Here is a 19,456-nt window from a genome sequence, read left to right on the forward strand (position 1 = left end):
TGTGAGTGATCAGGATATGTCGTATATTGATTAAATGCTAGAAAGAATATTCTTTATCCTTTATATGATTAGATATGAGCTCAGTCTTGGAAGAATTATCTCAATATGGTATTAAACTTAGATAAATGAACCTGTAGCTATCATTATGATAAAGGAACAAATCCCAAAAGGGACAGCAGTGGATACATTCTCTTTTTTTTGGTTATTATTTATGTATTTATTTATTTAATTAAATATTTTTTTAATTACTAAATTTTAAAAAAAATTTACATTAAAATTTTTTTTAATTAAAAAATTTTAAATTTAATTAATAATTAATTAAAGGCAGTGTCTCTGTCACTCAGGCTTGAGTGTAGTGGCACGATCTTGGCTTACTGCAACCTCCGCCTCCAGAGCTCAAGCCATCCTCCCACCTTGGCCTCCTAAGTATAGCTGGGACTATAGGTGCATGCCACCATGTCTGGCTAATTTTTGTATTTTTTGTAGAGATAGGCTTTGCCATGTTGCCCAGGCTGGTGGTCCTGAACCTCCTGAGCTCAAGCAGTCTGCCTGCGTCGGCCTCCCAGAGTGCTGGGATTACAGGCATGCGCCACTGCACCCAACCCAGTTACTTTTTATTGTGATATAATTTCAAGCTTACTGGAAAGTTGTAAGAATAGTACAAGGAACTTTTCCCATATAGTCTTTTTTTTTTTTTTGAGACAGAGTCTCGCTCTGTCGTCGCTCAGGCTGGAGTGGAGTGGCACAGTCTTGGCTCACTGCAACCTCCGCCTCCTGGGTTCAAGCAATTCTCCTGCCTCAGCCCACTGAGTAGCTGGGATTACAGGTGCCTGCCACCACGCCCAGCTAGTTTTTTTGTATTTTTAGTAGAGATGGGGTTTCACCATGTTGTCCAGGCCAGTCTCAAACTCCCGACCTCAGAAGATCTGCCCTCCTTGGCCTCCCAAAGTGCTGGGATTATAGGCGTGAGCCACCGGGTCCGGCCTTCTTTTTTTTTTTTTTTTTTTGACATAGGATCTCACTGTCACCTAACCTGGAGTTAAGTGGCACAGTCACGGTGCACTGCAGCCTCAACCTCCCCAGGCTCAGGTGATCCACTTCAGCCTCCTCAGTAGCTGGGACTACAGATGTGCACCACTACAGTGGCTAATTTGTTTTTTGTATTTTTTGTAGAGTCAGGGTTTTGTCATGTTGCCCAGGCTGGTCTCAAATTCCTGAGCTCAAGCAGTCCTCCTGCCTTGGCCTCCCAAAGTGTTGGGATTACTGGTGTGAGCCACTACGCCTGGCCCATTGGTTTTTAATATATTCACAAAGTTGTATGACCATCAACTAACTATTCTAAAACACTTTAATCACTCCCAAAAGAAGCCGTGTACTCCTTAGCAGTCTTTTCCCATTCTCACCTTCCCCCAGCCCCTCATAATCACTAATCCACTTTCTGTCTGTATGTATTTGCCTAATCTGGGCATTTCGTATAAACAGAATCATATAATATGTGGTTATTTGTGCCTGATTTCTTTCACTTAACATATTGTTTTCAAGATTTCTACAATATTGTAGCAGGTATCAATACTTTTTGTTTTGCTTTTGAGTCCGAGTCTTGCTCTGTCACGCAGGCTGCAGTGCAGTGGGGCAGTCATATCTCATTGCAGCCTCCAGTTCTTGGGCTCAAGTGATTCTCGTGCCTCAGCCTCGCGAGTAGCTGGGATTACAGGCATGTGCCAACACTCCTGGCTAATTTTTGTATTTTTAGTAGAGATGGGGTTTCACCATGTTGCCCAGGCTGGTCTCGAACTCCTGGCCTCTAGTGATCCACTTGCCTTGGCCTCCCAAAGTGCTGGAGTTATAGGCATGAGCCATCATACCTGTCCTACTGCCAATTCTCTGCAGCTGTACTATTTAACATTCCTACCAGCAATGTACAAGAGTTCCATTCTTCTCTTCTTCACTAACATTTGTTATTTTTCTTTCTTTTCTTTCTTTCTTTTTTTTTTATTACAGCCATTCTAGTGAGAGGTGGTATCTAATTGTGGTTTTGATTTGCATTTCCCTAATGATTAATGATGTTGAGCATCTTTTCATGTGCTTATTGGTCGTCATATGTATATCTTTGAAGAAATATCTATTCAAATATTTTTCCTATTGATTGGGGTTTTTTTATAGCTATGTGTTTGTTTTTTCTTTTCTTTTTTAAATTTGTTTTAGGAAAAAAATTCTGGATGCTAGTTCCTTAACAGATCCATGATTTGCAAATATTTTCTCCCATTCTGTGAGTTGTCCTCATTTTCTTTCTTTCTTTCTTTCTTTTTTTTTTTGTTTTTGAGATGGTCTCACTCTGTCACCCAGGCCGGAATGTAGTTGCCCAATCATAGCTCACTGAAGCCTCAAACTCCTGGGCTCAAGTGATCCTCCAGCCTCAGCTTCCGGAATAGTTGGGACTATCAGCACGTACCACTGTGCCTGGCTGATTTTTAATTTTTTTGTAGATATGGAGTATCAGTATATTGCCCAGACTGGTCTTGAGGTCTTGAACTCCTAAGCTCAAGTGATTCTCCTGCCTGTCTTTTCTTTCTTTCTCTCTCTCTTTCTCTTCTCTTCTCTCTTTTCTTTTCTTTCTTTCTTTTTCTTTCTTTCTTTCTTTCTTTCTTTTTCTTTTTCTTTCTTTTCTTTCTTTCTTTCTTCTTCTGTCCTTCCTTCCTTCCTTCTGTCTGTCCTTCCTTCCCCCTCCCCTCCCCTCCCCTCTCCTCCCATCCCCTCCCCTCCCCTCCCATCCCCTCCCCTCCCCTCCTCTCTCCTCCCCTCCCCTCTCCACACGGTCCCCCTCCCTCTGTTGCCCAGGCTGGAATGTAGTTGTTCCATCATGGCTCACTGCAGCCTCAGCCTCTCAGGCTCAAACAATTCTCCCCTCAGCCTCCCAAGTAGCTGGACTACAGGTGCACGCCACCATGCCCAGCTAATTTTACTGTTTGTACAGACAAGGTCTCACCATTTTGCCCAGGCTGGTCTCAAACTCCTGGCCTCAGGCAGTCCTCCCGCCTTGGCCTCTCAAAGTGCTGGGATTATACGCATGAGCCACCGTACCCAGTCTTGTCTTCACTTTCTTGTGTCACTTGAAGTTTAAAAATTTTGATGACGCCCAATTTATATATTTATCTTTTTGCTTGTGCTCTTGTTGTCATGTCTAAGAAACCATTGTGTAATCCAAGATGAAAAGATTTATGATTTATGCCTGTTTTCTTCTGAGACTTGCATAGTTTTAGCTCTTACATTTAGGTCTTTGATCCAATTTGAGTTAATTTTTATATATAAGGTGTGAGGTAGAGGTCTAACTTGATTCTTTTGAACGTGCATACCCAGTTTTTTCAGCGTAATTTGTTGAAAAGACTATTTCTATCCCCCTTGAATTGTCTTTGCACCCTTTTCAAAAATCAGTTGACTACATGTGAGGGTTTATTTCTGGACTGTCTGTTCTATTCATTGATCTATATGTCTCCCTATGCCAGTTCCACACTGTCTTGATTACTATAGCTTTTTGCAGTAAGTTTTGAAATGAGAAAGTGTAAGTCTTCTGACTTTGTTATTTTTCATTGTTGTTTTGGTTATTCTGGGTTATTGGTTACTGGTTATATTCTTGTTCTCTTGATGTGGTCTTTAGGAGAGGTATAGTAGGAGATGTTTAATATGATGCAGAATTTGTGGTAATAGACAAATGATTCAACCCCCTCCTTCCCACTTCCATAACATTCTAGCTCTTGAAATTTCTGTACCTTTCTATATGCTGTAGGTGGGGAGAAATTCATGTAATTTAAACCATGTAATTTAAATTTGCCAGACTGCTAGGAGAACAAGTTGTAGTATCAGTGTTTGTTTTCCTTTTTTTAACCCATTTACCCTGTGCAACCCCTCTCTCACAAAGCCTGAGTATATGTTTTAGAAGAGATAAGACCGAAGAGGAAGGAGATGGTTGGTTTGGGTAGTTGTCTTCTGAGTGGACTAGTCTCCAAGAAGAATATGGACAGAATTTTTTTTTCCAGGGCAACAAACAAATGGATAATTGGAATAAACTATAAAACATGGTAATTAGAGTTTTTACTTTTTTTTTTTTTTTTTTTTGAGACAGTTTCGCTCTTGTTGCCCAGGCTGGCGTGCAGTGGCGTGATCTCGGCTCACTGCAACCTCTGCCTCCTGGGTTCAAGCGATTATCCTGCCTTTGCCTCCTGAGTAGCTGGGATTACAGGGGCCGGCCACCACACCCAGCTAATTTTTGTATTTTTAGTAGAGATGAGGTTTCACCATGTTAGCCAGACTGCTCTCAAACTCCTGACCTCAAGTGATCCACCCACCTTGGCCTCCCAGAGTGTTGGGATTACAGGCTTGAGCCACTGTGCCCGGCCGAGTTTTTGCATCTCGTAACACCTGCTTAAGGAGGTGTAAATTCAATGTTTAAGTAACATACAGTTTGACTTCCAAGCCAGTATTGTCACAGTCTTATCACTTGCTCTAATGCTTCTAGTTTTGTTAGGTTACTAATTATTTCAGCTCAATGAACAATAAGAGTCTGTACTATATTTTGCTACCTGTCTTACTTGGGACTTGACTGATAGGTTAGCAATGAAAAGTTTATTTTCTTTTAGTTTGAAGAGACCGTTATTTGAGGCTATACTTAAAATCATGGATTTGACCTATTACTAACCCCTCAACAGAATTTAGAATTATATGATGATATAGTATCACAAGTACTATTGTATATATCTCCTTGTTGCTGATCTATTGAAATTATTCACTCATTCTCTACAGAAGAAAATCTTGGTTAATTTGGGGTAGGACTTCTTCATGAACTCACATTTTGCATAACAGAATTATGTCCTTTAAAGGTTAGAGTCCTTGGTAGTTTAAGAATTCTGATTGGTATTTTAGAGTGGATTGATTGATTGAGACGGAGTTTCACTCTTGTCACCCAGGCTGGAGTGCAGTGGCACGATCTTGGCTCATTTCAACCTCCGCCTCCTGGGTTCAAGCAATTCTCCTACCTCACCCTCCCGAGTAGCTGGGATTACAGGCGCCCACCACCACGCCCGGCTAATTTTTTGTATTTTTTAGCAGAGATGGGGTTTCACCATGTTGGGCAGGCTGGTCTCGAACTCCTGACCTCAGGTGATCTGCCTGCCTCTGTGTCCCAAGGTGCTGGGATTACAGGCGTCAGCCACCGCACCTGGCCTAGAGTGGATTTATTTATTCACAATTATTTATTTAGAGCCTACTATTTGTTAAGCTTTGTGCTAGGCTTTGGACTACAAAGATGAAAAAATATGTTCCCTGTCCTTAAAGACATCAGTCTTCCAGCACTTTGGGGGCTGAGGCACTTTATGTTCTGGGCGGATCATGAGGTCAGGAGTTCGAGACCAGCCTGATCAACATGGTGAAACCCCGTCTCTACTAAAAACACAAAAAATTTAGCAGGGTGTAGTGGTGCGCACCTGTAATCCCAGATACTCAGGAGTCTGAGGCTGGAGAATCGCTTGAACCTGGGAGGTGGAGGTTGCAGTGAGCCAAGATTGCACCGTTGCACTCCAGCCTGGGTGATGGAGCAAGACTCTGTCTTGGGGGGGAAAAAAGACATCAGTCTTTTCAGGAATATTAATATTCCTGGTAATGAAAAAAGAAGGTAAATTATTGTTTATTTTTTGAGACAGGGTCTTGCTCTTTCGCCCAGGCTGGAGTGCAGTGGTGTGATCATGGCTCACTGCAAACTCTACCTCCTGGGTTCAAGCAATCCTCCCACCTCAAACCTCCCCTTCCACACCCCACCCCTGCAGCTGGGACTACAGGCATCCGCAGCCACACTCCACACTCAGCTAATTTTAAAATATTTTTTGGTAGAGGTGAGGTCTCAATACCTAGGGTGGTTTGGAAATTCTGGCCTTAAGTGATCGTCCTGCCTTGGCCTTCCAAACTGCTGGGATTACAGGCATGAGCCACCATGCCCAGCCTATTTATTCAAATTATATTTGTCCTTCTAAACTCTTTTTAGATATTAATAAATTATATTTGAGTGTTCTAGGCATTGCGCACTTTAATTGCATCACCTCATTTAATTTTCTCATGGTTCTGTGACAGTCCAAGATACCAAATGCAATGTGTGGATCATTGCCCTGTGTTAGTTGGTAGATCACTCTAAAGATTGATATTTGAGTGTCTTGCTTCAGGAGATTGATGGGCTCTAAGTGGCAGGTTTAAAGGGGCAGTAATTTAAAATGGAAGGATGCATAGTCCATCAGCATAAGATTGTCTTGTGCTTATTTTTGAGCAAAACCACAACTGCTCCTTATTATGTTCTATAAACTCACCAAGCCTGTGATGCTTCAGGGCCTTTGGCACTTCTGGTTCCCTCTGTCAGGTACATTCTCTTAGATATCCATGTGGCTTCCCTTTCACTTCTATTATGTTTCATTTAAGAGACCTTCCAACTATTAATACCTACTGTATGTATATTGCATAAACATCTCAGGCTCATTAATTGTAAAACTGAACTCATACTTTCCCCTTGCACTCCACTATGATGAATGTGTCTCCCAAAGTTCATGTGTTAGAAACTTGGTTCCTAGTTCAACAGTGTTAGGAGGTTGGGCCTAATAAGAGGTGACTGAGTCATTAGGACTTCTCACGGGAGCTGGTTAACTATCCTGAGTCGCTTTATTGTAAAGCACATTTGGCCCCCTCTTCCATTAGCTCTCTCTCCCATGCTGTCTTGTCATTCTGTCACTCTTTTGGCCAAAATCCTTCCCATTTCTTAGATAAAGGATCCAAATTCCTTGGTATGGCAGACATAGTTATTTAAGATTTGGCGTTGTCTATCTTTCCAACTATATCCTTATGCTGTATTTGCTTTTTATATTCTAGCCATACTAAATTGCTGTAGTTCTTAGAACATATCAAGCTCTTATATACCCTGGTATATATACTTCCACTGCTTTGGCATCAAGAATAATAATACTAGCTACTATATATATATATAGAGAGAGAGAGAGAGAGACAGAGACAGAGACAGAGATAGAGATGTATCACACACACATCTATATATACACACACGCACTCATCTAGACAATATCTTGTTCTGTCATCCAGGCTGGAATGCAGTGGCTTGATCATGGTTCACTGTAGCTTTGAACTCCTGGGTTCAAGTCATCTTCCCGCCCCAGCCTCCCAAGCAGCTCTGACTCCACTGGTGCATGCTAGTATGTCTGGCTATTTTTAATTTTTAATTTTATTTTTTGTAGAGATGATATGTTCAAAGAACTACAGCAATTTGGTATGGCTAGAATATAAAAAGCAAATAGAATACAACAAGGATATAGTTGGAAAGATAGTCAAAGCCAAATCCTAAATAACTATATGTGCCATACAAAGAAATTTGGATCCTTTACCTAAGAAATGGGAAGGATTTTAGCCAAAGGAGTGATATGATTGATCTGGTATTAGAGTTAGTGGGCTTGATAATCTGTTACATTTAATTTAAATTCCAAAGTTATTTTCTGACAATATGATTGTTAGGACAGCTGTAGATTTTCTGTTCACTACACTGGTTAGTATTTGTTTTAGTTACACTCTGTTGTTTAGAAGATTCACTTCATCCACTTTGGTGTAGTGAAAAGGGTGTAAACTTTGTTGTCTGAAACACATAGCTTCAGATCCTCACATGGTTATGTGATCTTGGGCCAGTCACTTAACATTAAGTAGTTAAGATGGTTGAATAAAATAGTATATGGAAAAGGCTGATACATATGAGACATTTTATTAATGGTAGCCTATTATGTTTTTAAAGGTACTTAATAGTAGATTTTTAAAAAGATTTTTCCATCTCCTGTTTTCAGTTAGGGACTTCAAAAGATAATAGATTCTGTGTTAAAGCTATAGTTTAAAAATGAAGTTTTTGTGTTCGAGCAAAGTGGGGATAATTTTCTTCAGCTTTAACTTAGATTTAGGAAAAGCATGATGGTTCTTTTTTGTGCTACATGAAGCTAACCAATTTCAGAAAACCCAAGATATGATTTCTGTTTTTTATTAAGACAGGGTCTTGCACTTTTGCCCAGGCTGGAGTGCAGTGGTGTGATCATGGCTCATGCAGCCTCCACCTTCTCCAGCTCAAACGATCCTGCCGCCTCAGCCTCCCAAGTAGCTGGGACTATAGGTATGCACCACCATGCCCAGCTAATTTTTGTTTTTTGTAGAGACAGGGTTTCACCCTGTTGCCCAGGCTGGTTTCTAACTACTGAGCTCAAGCAATCTGCCCACCTTAGCCTCGCTAAATGCTGGGATTACAGGCATGAGCCACTGCCCCAGGCCTCTTTTCTGTTTTTTGAGAAGAGGGGATTGTGAGTCTGAGATTGGGTGGGAATAAAGTTTTCATTGTAGAAAGAACCTTGAAAAGCTTTTATGTTAATGAATATAGCCTTTTTATTCCAGTATTTTAAGATGTTGTTGCTGAGTATATTAGGCCTTTTTGTAACAACAAAACTCACCCCTAAGTTTGTCATTATTTGGTGCTAAATTACAACAGTATTACTTTTTGCCTTTGAGTTGATCTTAGAGCATGATTATGGTGGTTGCTACTGCTGGAATTTTGGAGTACTGTGTGTTTTGAAAAAAGGAATTGTTATGTCCTTCAGTAATTACTTCTTGGAACACTGGCCCATCCTTTTTGCTGTTCTGAGTAGAGATCAACAATAGGCATTCCAAAATGGTGCTGATCCTGACTTAAAGTGGAGGGCTCACATTGGGTAGGGGAAGGATAAGACATGTTGGCCTATTCAAATATACATATGAAAAAGAGGACTAGCAAGGACATGTTTTAAAAATGTATATTTTGGTTGTTTAAAATACCTTCCCATTTTAAATGATCAAATCTGAATTTCTTAAGGGAGCTTCTTTTTTTGGGACAGAGTCTCGCTCTGCCGCCCAGGCTGGAGTACAGTGGCATGATCTTGGCTCACTGCAACTTCTGCCTCCTATGCTCAAGCAATCCTCCTGCCTCAGGTCCCCAGTAGCTGGGACTACAGGCACACACCACCACGCCTGGCTAATTTTTGTATTTTTGGTAGAGACAGGATTTTGCCATGTTGCCCAGGCTGGTCTTGAACTCCTAACCTCAGGTGATCTGCCTGCCTCAGCCTTCCAAAGTGCTGGGGTTACAAGGTGTGAGCCACTGCGCCCAGCTGGGAGCTTTATTTTTGAAGGTTGGTGAGGAGAGGTAGAATGAGATAAAGGTTTAGTCTTTCCTTGAACTTTTTCATAGCTCCAGTTGAAATTCATGAGAGTTGTGATGACTCTTTGTTTTGTTTTTTTTAAATTAACCAGCCTAGAATATTCTTTTTATATTTATTTTTATTTTTATTGAGACGGAGTCTTGCTCTATTGCCCAGGTTAGAGTGCAGTGGCGCGATCTTGGCTCACTGCAACCTCCGCTGCCTGGGTTCAAGCGATTCTTGTGTGTCAGCCTCCCGAGTAGCGGTGACTACAGGCATGCACCATGAGGTCTGGCAAATTTTTTTTGTATTTTTAGTAGAGACAGGGTTTCACCATGTTGGCCAGGCTGGTCTCGAACTCCTGACCTCAGGTGATCCACTAGCCTTGGCTTCCCAAAGTGCTGGGATTACAGGCATAAGCTACCATGCCCGGCCTAGAATTTTTTTTTTTTTTTTTTTTGAGATGGAGTCTCGCTCTGTTGTCCAGGCTGAAGTGCAGTGGCACAATCTCGGTTCACTGTAACCTCCACCTCCCAGGTTCAAGCAATTCTCCTGCCTCAGCCTCCCGAGTAGCTGGGACTACAGGTGCCTGCCACCACGCCTGGCTAATTTTTGTATTTTTGGTAAAGACGGGGTTTCACCATATTGGCCAGGCTGGTCTCGATTTCCTGACCTTGTGATCCACCCGCCTCGGCCTCCCAAAGTGCTGGGATTACAGGTGTGAGCCACTGCGCCCAGCCTGGCCTAGAATATTCTTAAAGGATACCAGAAATGACATTTGTGGCTACTAATATTTGACTCTCTAACTCAAAATATAAATTTATTTAACATGTTAAAAGTAAAAATTTCATAATCCAATTCCAAGGGCTCTGTGGAAAACAATGTATTTTTCATTTATATTTAAGAGCTTGGCTGGTGTTCTTTTTTTTGTTCCCTGCATTGTATGACCACAAGACTAGAGAATACATAAACAAATATAATGTACATGTTTTATGATAGAATATTATTTTTTACTATTAATAACTTATTTTCTCTGTTAGCTAGCAATTACTATTTCTAGAAATACAGTCTGAGAGAAGTTAACAATTAGTTATTGATCAATGTAATATGAGATTTTATTATTTTATTACAGTATAAGACTTAAAGCATATTACTATTATTGGAAGTTTTAATTATAGCGCTACATAGAAACTGTTTTAAAGTGGACGTGAGTTTTGGTTAAATCATAGCTGGATTAATAAATGATTTTTCAAACTAGACTTTGGCCAGAGTGACTGACTGTTCTTTTAGGTGATAATAGCTGAGTCTGTGGTAATCTCCCTTGGTAACTGTTGCATCCAGTGGTTCATTTCTGAAATGTCAAAATGGAATAAAAATGGGACAAAATGCTTGTCCCCCTTCTCCCTACTCCTCCTTTTGTTTGTTTTAGTTGAAGCTAAAAACCACACTCCCATACTCCTTGTTTTTTTTTTTTTTTTTTTTAAGGCAAGAAGGAAAAATAACCTTTTGAGGAGGAAGGCAAAGGTTTTTGTCTTTAGTATTTCAGGAGATATAAGGGAAAAACAGGTAGTTTTTGATGGGCCATATTCCTTTACCACTCTTTTTCCTCCACCCTTTATTCTTGTACCTAGTCAGAGGTAGGAAAAAAGATTCTTTGGTGTTTAGAACTTGCCTTTGGCAAAAAATAATACTGCTGTAAGTGGATGTATTTATTTGCTGCTGAATGTAGCTACTGAATAGAGATGAGCTATGTAACAGTATCATCAGGCAATAAGAACATTGCTATGATGTTATAGCTATATGTAAGAAAGTATAAGGCTTTTATATTCGTTTGCTTGCTGAAGACTAATTTCATTAGACATACTATTATTTTGGGCTTATCTGTTATATATAGACATGGTTTCTGTACTCTATCACCAAGCCTTTTATATTAAGTATACAGAATGTATACAGAATTTGTCATATTTAACATATCTCCACGTAGCTATAAATGGTTTCCATCTTTTTTTTTTTTTTTTTTTTTTTGGACAGAGTCTCTGTCGCGCAGGGTCCAGGTTGAAGTGGAATGGCATGATCATGGCATATAGCAGCCTCAACCTCCTGGGCTCAGGCGATCCTCCCACCTCAGTTTCTTGAGTAGCTGGAACCGCAGGCGCATGGCCACCATGCCTGGCTAATTTTTAAAAATTATTTTTCATAGAGACAAGGTCTCACTATGTTGCCCAGGCTGGTCTTGAACTCCTGGGCTCAAGCAGTCCTCCTCCCTCAGTCTCCCAAAGTGTTGGGATTACAGGCATGGGCCACATGTACCCAGCCAGCTGTATTTTGAAGTAATGCCAATGCAATCTGAATTGTAAGAGTATGTTTCAGCAGATTTATTAGGTAAGATATTTGTGAACCGCCAAAAGTAATCTCTCAAATATTTCCAAAATAATAAGCATAATGGGATATTTTGTCCTTTTATTGATTCCACATTGAGACAGACATTTTTAAAGTTATAAAGAGGGTGGGACAAAGGAAACAGTGGTGCTTTTTGGGAAATCTGATTGATACAAATGTATTCATATCATTTATCTGTATGGTTTTGTATTAACTATAACTCATTCTGGGTTTTTTTCCCACAAGTATTGTGGATATTTAAAATTTTATCATATGGGTCAGATCTTAGATGTAAAATGCATAAAACCACACTCAAAAGTTCAAGTGAGTGCTGATAAAATGCATCATGTTAGATTCTCAGTATGATTCTTCCACTTTGAAAAGATGGAGAAAATAGACACTGTGGTGAGGGACAGGACAAAAGAATTGTAATTACACAGAATCATGTTCTAAAAATTATATTTATATGGTGGTTTATTGTTTCAAAATGCTTTTACCTTCATTACCTCATTTCAGGATTTCAATAGCACTGTAAGGTAGGTGGGGCAGATAGTGTCTTTGTTTATTGAGGAAGAAATACAATGTCAGAAAGGTTGAGTATTATGTCTGAATTTACACACAATGCCTGATAGAACTGGTACTTGAACCTTATTCTCTTGATCTCCAGTGTAATATTCTCTCCATTATGTCTTACTGCCTAATTGAAACTTGAGTTTACATCCACTGTAAGACGTAGAATTAACTCAATAAATTATCTTATGCGTTATATTTTCAGAGAAGTTATAAGCCTCTGAAGCAAGGGACACATCACCATTTTGTATTTTTCTTCTGAATTTGATTCTTCCCAAGCACTTAGGAATGTGCCATCTTATTTACCTGATGCTATTATTGACACCCAGGAAGTCACTGCTACTGGTTCTTTCTCTCTCTAATGGTGGTAATCAGGCAGGCAATGAACAGTCTGTCACCTTTTATATGGTCTACTCAAATCTATTCCCAGTTGTTCTTTCTAGCCTAATGCCATAGTTGTATTCTAGGTACCTTATATCTTTTAAAAATTGAGATATAATTCATATGCAATAAGATATAGCATTTTAAAGTCTACATTTCAGTGATTTTTAGTATATTTACAAGGTTGTATAGCAATCACTACTATCTAATGCCAGAACATTTTCATCAATCCAGAAAGAAACTTCAGACTCACTTACAGTCACTCCTATTCTTCCCTTCTCCACTCCCCAGGCAACCTATTGTCTTTTTCTATGGATTTGCCTATGCTGGACATTTCATATAAATGGGATCATATAATGGGACCTTTTGTGTCTCCCTTCTTTCACTAAACATAATGTTTTCAAGGTTCATCTATATCATGTATTTCTTCCTTTTGATGGCTGCATAATATTCAATTGCATGGATATATATCATATTTGGTTTATTCATCTACTACTGATGGACATTTGGGTTGTTTCTACTTTTTGGCTGTTATAAAGAATGCAGGTATGAACGTTTGTGTTTAAGTTTTTGTATGAACATGTATATTTTTAATTCTCCTAGGTATATACCTAAGTAGAATTATTGGGTCATATGATCATTCTATGTTTAACTTTTGAAGAACTGTCAAACTGTTTCCACAGTGGCTACACCACTATGTTTCCACCAGCAATGCAGAAAGACCTTATATTAATTTTTTTTTTTTAAGAGACAGTGTCTTGCTCTGTCATCCACATGGAATACAGTTGTACAATCATAGCTCAGGGTAATTTTGAACTTCTGGGCTCAAATGATCCACCTTAGCCTCATGAGTAGCTGGGACTACAGTTTTATGCCATGACGCTAGGCTAATTTTAAAATTTTTTGTAGAGACAAGATCTCACTAGGTTCCCAGGCTGGTCTTAAACTCCTGGCCTCAAATGATCCCCCCACCCTGGCTTCCCAAAGTGCTGGGTTTATAGACGTGAGCCACTGTGCTCGGCTCGTACCTTACATTTTTTGAGTGGACAATTCATCTCCAAGCCCCACCCCCTTCCCCCCCCCCCAAAAAAAAACGGGGGTTTCTTTTGGAGATAGTCTTGCCGTGTTCCCCAGGCTGGAGTGCAGTGCCACAGTCTCAGCTCACTGCAACCTCTGCCTCCTGTGTTCAAGCGATTCTTGTGCCTTAGCCTCCCAAATAGCTGATTACAATCATGTGCCACCACACCCAGCTAATTTTGTATTTTTAGTACAGACAGGGTTTCGCCATGTTGGCCAGGCTAGTCTTGAACTCCTGGCCTCAAGTGATCTGTCCGCCTTGGCTTCCCAAAGTGTGGAATTACAGGCATGAGCCACCACACCCAGCCTCCAAGCCTATTTTTTATTTCATTTTCTGCCTCTATCTGAAATATACTTCCTCTTCTGCCCACCTCTACCCCTATGTCTAACTACCTATTGAAATTCTGTGCGTCCTTCAAAGCCTAGTTCAAATGTTGCTTCTTGTGCAAAGTCTTCACAGGTTACTAGGGCTGGAAGTGATTTCTCCCTCATTAGTGCATATAGTTGTATCATTTATTTCTCTTTGAGGCCTTTTGTAATAGTTGTTGGAGTCTTTCTTATTTCTTCTACCACATTTTTGTATTATCATAGTGAGAGAGAGATATATATATCTCAAATGCGCCTTTAGTAAATATTGAGAGAATGAGAGACTACTGGAAATCCTTAACTTGGCTTTTTAAAATGTTACATGAGACATATAATATTTATAAAATAGGAATATTAATATCTAAATACTATTTTAAATAAATAATTTTATAATTTTTCCACTGGAATGATGTTTTTACCTGTCCTTCCAACTGGCAGGTATGTATATCTGCAAATATCTCTTAATTTCTTGGCCTTAGTTAAGCTGTTGTATGAGCAGTTGCTTTTCAAGGTCATTTGACAACTGGTTGCCTGCATTTATCTATTGGATCTGGCATCTTTGTCTGTAGTTACATGTTAAAGAAGCTGTGTTACAGTATAGCTCAATGTTTTTAGGTCTGAAGTTAAAGATTCATTTTGTAAAATTATAGTACATCATTAGATAATAAAATAAATTATTTTAACTTTACTGTCTTTATTAGGCTATATTTATTTGGTGTCCATTGTGAAAATTGATGACCAACTAGCCAGATATGCCAAATAATGTAGTCCAGATACTGTGGTCCTTTGTTTATAAATGTGTGATATCCTAGTGGTTAAAAGCATGGACTCTGTAGGTATGTGGCCTGAGTTTGAAACCTTATTTTTTTTGTTTGTTAGCTGTGTGACCTTGAAGAAGTACTTAATCTTTCTTTTCCTGATGTTTTTCTTTATCTACAAATATGTTAATTTTTCCTGGCTATACATATTTGCATATTACAGTAATATATATAGTATATATATTATCTATATATTATACAAATTACATATATGCCATACATGTTATACATATATACGTATATATGTATATGATATACATTACATATATTATGTAAATAATATACATATTACATATTACTCATGAGTACTCATGTTTATATTTACATATATACACATATGTACATTTAGCAAAATAAGAATCATACTGTTTTGAATCTTGTGTATTTTATTTAATTTTATGAATATTCTCATGCCATTAAATATGCTTCAAAAACTTTTTTTTTAAATTTTTTATTTCTTCTCACAGCTGAGCCAGTGGTCACAAAAACATTGTTTTTAATGACTGCATAGTAGTCCATCATGTAAATGTACAACATGTATTTCCCAAATTCTGTATTATAATTTTTCCTCATTTTTGGAATTTCAGTTAATGCTGCAGTGAACATCCTTGCACATTAATTTTTGTCTGGCTTTCAGATAATTTTTTAGTGAGCTTTTTAAGGTATTTTGATACACATTTCTAAATTGCTTCCCAGAAGGGTTGTATATATTTTATTTAAGAAAATACATTTTGAATTAATTTTATTTGAAATTGGAGGGTTACATGTTTATTTTTGTAAGTTGATTTTTGCTTATACCATTCATTCATTTCAACAAGTATGTATTAAATTCATACTATGTGCCAGGTATTCGTAGGCCCAAAGTGTAGCACTGTAAACAAAGTAGTTTTTAACCTCATGGAGTGTTCCTGTCTAAAGGTCTCCAGGTATCAGTGGGTTAGTTTTTATTTTCCCTTATTTCAGAGTCAGAATTGAATAAATTATTTAGAAAAGAGGAAAACTTTTCTCTTAATGACCTATCTATGCTATCAAGTTTGTTGTTGTTGTTGTTTGTTCTATTCTATCTAGTCTATATGGATTTTCTCAGGGTTATGTTCATGTACTTGTTTCAATAAAAAGTAAATGCTTTTTTTTTTTTTGAGAGGGAGTTTTTGCTGTGTTGCCCAGGCTAGAGTACAATGGCACGATCTCGGCTCACAGCAACCTGCGTCTTCTCCTGGGTTCAAGCAATTCTGCCTCAGTCTCCTGAGTAGCTGGGGTATTACAGGCACCCCCTCACCACGCCCGGCTAATTTTTATATTTTTAGTAGAGATGAGGTTTCAACATGTTGGCCAGGATGGTCTCAAACTCTTGACCCCAGGTAATCCCCCCGCCTCAGCCTTCCAAAGTGCTAGGATTACAGGTGTGAGCCACTGTGCCCAGCCCCTGCTTTTCTTTTTTTAGTATTAATTTTTTTTTTTAATAGATATGGGGTTTCACCTTGTTGCCCAGGCTGGTCTCAAACTCCTGAGCTCAAGCAATCTGCCTGTCTGGCCCTCCCAAACTGCTAGGATCACAGGCGTGGGCCACTGTGACTGGCCTTAATATTGCTTTTCATGCTCTGTATTAGTCACAGAATATACAATGCTCTTGAGGAAACTTTAGTGTATGTGTGTTATACCTGTAGTCATGTCTGAAGGTAAACAGTCACAATGTCCTTCAAAGTCCATTCCCATACTCCCTTGTTTCTATAATAATTTTTCTGCTTATATTTAAGTTCTAATTAAGAAGTCATATTACCTTAAATTGTAGTTATTCTAATCATATTGATATCAGTTTCATGGATATTGCATCTTTATTTCATTAACAGGTCGAATCATTTATTTTGGACCAAGAAGATCTGGATAACCCAGTGCTTAAAACAACATCAGAGATATTCTTATCAAGTACTGCAGAAGGAGCAGACTTACGCACTGTGGATCCAGAGACACAGGCACGACTAGAAGCATTGCTAGAAGCAGCAGGTACTTTATTTTTTGTTTTATCTTTTTCATATCTTTAAAAGTCTAGATCTCTTTATAGTTACATGAGATTATCCCCAAATTCTATAAAATTATACAAAATTTAAAATCTCTAAAATTTATTTTACTTTTTATCTCCCAAAGAAAATGTTCACATTTTGTATTTCTGGGCTCAACTCATATATTTTTAAGGTATTAAGATAACCAGCGTCCAGGCGCAGTGGCTCACGCCTGTAATCCCAGCACTTTGGGAGGCCGAGGCAGGCGGATTGCCTGAGCTCGGAGTTCAAGACCAACCTGGGCAACATGATGAAACCCTGTCTCTGCTAAAATAGAAAAAAATTAGCCAGGTATGGCGGTGTGCGCCTGTTGTCCCAGCTACTCAGGCAGCTGAGGCAGGAGAATTGCTTGAACCATAGACGGGGAGGTTGCAGTGAGCCGAGATCATGCCATAGCACTCCATCCTGGGCAACAGAGCGAGACTCCGTCTGAAAAAAAAAAAAAAAGATAATCAGCTAGTTATCAAGGAAAACTTACCTGTTAGCCATTATAAAATAAAAATGTGGGAGATAAATTTAGTTAATCAGTTTATGACTTCTTTATCTGTACTGATTTAGGGAGCTGCATGTTGATTACTTGTGTATTCACTTTAATCTATGTTTAACTTGATTTTAAATAGCTAATTTTTAAAATATGTAATGCATATTATAAAATAGCTAAAGCAATGTGAAATATATTAAGTAGATAACAAAACCTTCCCATTTTCTGTCAAGGTTTACATATACTTCTAGACTTTTCCGCTTATGATAATATAAATACATGTATATGTTTGAACATACATGATTGTTATAAATGAAGTAGGAATAATACACAAAATACAACTTTTTTTCCCCATATAATTTATTGTGGGTATCCTTCCATGACAGTTTATGTTGATCTTTCTCCTTTTATTGAAGGGTACCATAATATTCTGTTGCTTGGATGAACCATAATTAATTTTTCCAATTTTAGCTTATATCCAGTTTTTCAGTATCACAAATAATGTTATAGTTTATAGCCTTATATATCTGTAACTTTTCTTACTTGTGCAAGTATCTCTTTAGGACAGATTTTTAGAAAGTGTTATCAATGGGTAAGAATACATTTGCATTTAAAATTTTAGCAACTGGCTGGGCACCATGGCTCATGCCTGTAATCCCAGCACTTCGGGAGGCCGAGGCAGGTGGATCACTTGAGGTCAGGACTTCGAGACCAGCCTGGCCCACATGGTGAAACCTCGTCTTTACTAAAAAAAAATACAAAAATTAACTGGGCGTGGCGGCACACACCTGTAATCCCAGCTACTCGAGAGGCTGAGGCAGGAGAATCGCTTGAACCCAGAAGGCGGAGGTTGCAGTGAGTCGGGATCGTGCCACTGCACTTCAGTCTGGGTGACAGAGCAAGACTCTGTCTCAAAAAATAAATAAGTAAAATAAAATTTTGACAACTATTATTAAATTAGTCCCTCAAGTTTGTGCCTGTATTTATTTCTTTATTCACTCAAAAATCAACAATTTTTGAGAGGGCCTCACACCTCAGACATTGTTTTGTCAATTTCATAAATGAAAAATACCTCACCATTTTAGTTTGCATTCATGTTATATCATTAGTAGATTGTGTGGTAGCTCTTTATAAATGACGATATAAATTCATTGGGTATTGTGTATATAATTTTTTAATTTTAATTTGTAAGAATGAATTTAATTTAAAATGTTGCCCCAGAAGATGGCTGTGACCAAAGGAAGAAACAATTGAATTGTTTGTTACAGTATTACAAACTGTCTCCCCTCTGAAGATACTACTGAAAATATTAAAGACAGATATCCTGTACTAGAGATCTTATGGTGTGACTATGTATTTTGAAAGAAATCTCATTTATTTGATAGACAGCCTCATATGAAGTTACATGTGGATTAGGTAGAGGACAAATTAATATTATGTGCATTGTAAAGGTAGAAAGACTAAAACATAGGTGGTTATGCCATGGCCTTTTGACATCAGTGGCAGAATTGAATTGATAAGCCTTATCTTCTGTCAACCTAACCTATGGATTCTATACCATTTCTTTTTCCTAGATAATAGTATTTAGAAATATAATTACAATTTGCACTTTTATACTTTTTTTTTGTTGTTCTGCACTACCTGATTGATTGATGCACACTGAAGGAATTGGCAAATTGTCAACTGCTGATGGTAAAGCTTTTGCAGATCCTGAGGTACTCCGGAGACTGACATCCTCAGTTAGTTGTGCACTGGATGAAGCTGCTGCTGCACTGACACGGATGAAAGCAGAAAACAGCCACAATGCAGGACAAGTGGACACGTATGTGTTTAATGACTTTTGGATATTAGACATTTTCTTGAATAGATTTTGGGGAAGTAGCCAATTTTGGTTAAATATATCTTTTGGTGGAGCTTATAAACTTTAGCTGAATGGATATTACATTTTAAGTGGATATATAAATGTATATGTATTATGTAGCTATACAAATGGATATTTTTGTTTCTTCATTCAGCTCTTATTCGTTGAGCATTCTTGTGGAATGTATTACACTAGAGTCTCTGAGAAATCCAAACTGAATA

General features: G+C 38.4%; 1 protein-coding gene across 12 annotated transcripts in view; it reads left to right on the forward strand.

Annotated features, from left to right (window-relative positions):
- The window catches only part of ANKHD1 (ankyrin repeat and KH domain containing 1), a 135,906-nt gene that overhangs the window by 15,505 nt on the left and 100,945 nt on the right, over nt 1–19,456 (forward strand). For 11 of the 12 annotated variants that reach the window (XR_010157020.1, XM_016953937.3, XM_054684627.2 and 8 more), the window contains exons 2-3: nt 16,684–16,837; nt 19,040–19,196. Coding sequence is in view for 11 of the 12 variants with exons in the window: in XM_016953937.3 (XP_016809426.1) it covers nt 16,684–16,837; nt 19,040–19,196 (311 nt within the window). In the remaining variant the exon portion in view is untranslated. The remainder of the gene's footprint in view (nt 1–16,683; nt 16,838–19,039; nt 19,197–19,456) is intronic. The other variant, XM_063810748.1, reaches the window with a different exon arrangement.

Source organism: Pan troglodytes, chromosome 4 (genome assembly GCF_028858775.2).
Source record: "Pan troglodytes isolate AG18354 chromosome 4, NHGRI_mPanTro3-v2.0_pri, whole genome shotgun sequence".
NCBI classification, from domain to species: domain Eukaryota; kingdom Metazoa; phylum Chordata; class Mammalia; order Primates; family Hominidae; genus Pan; species Pan troglodytes.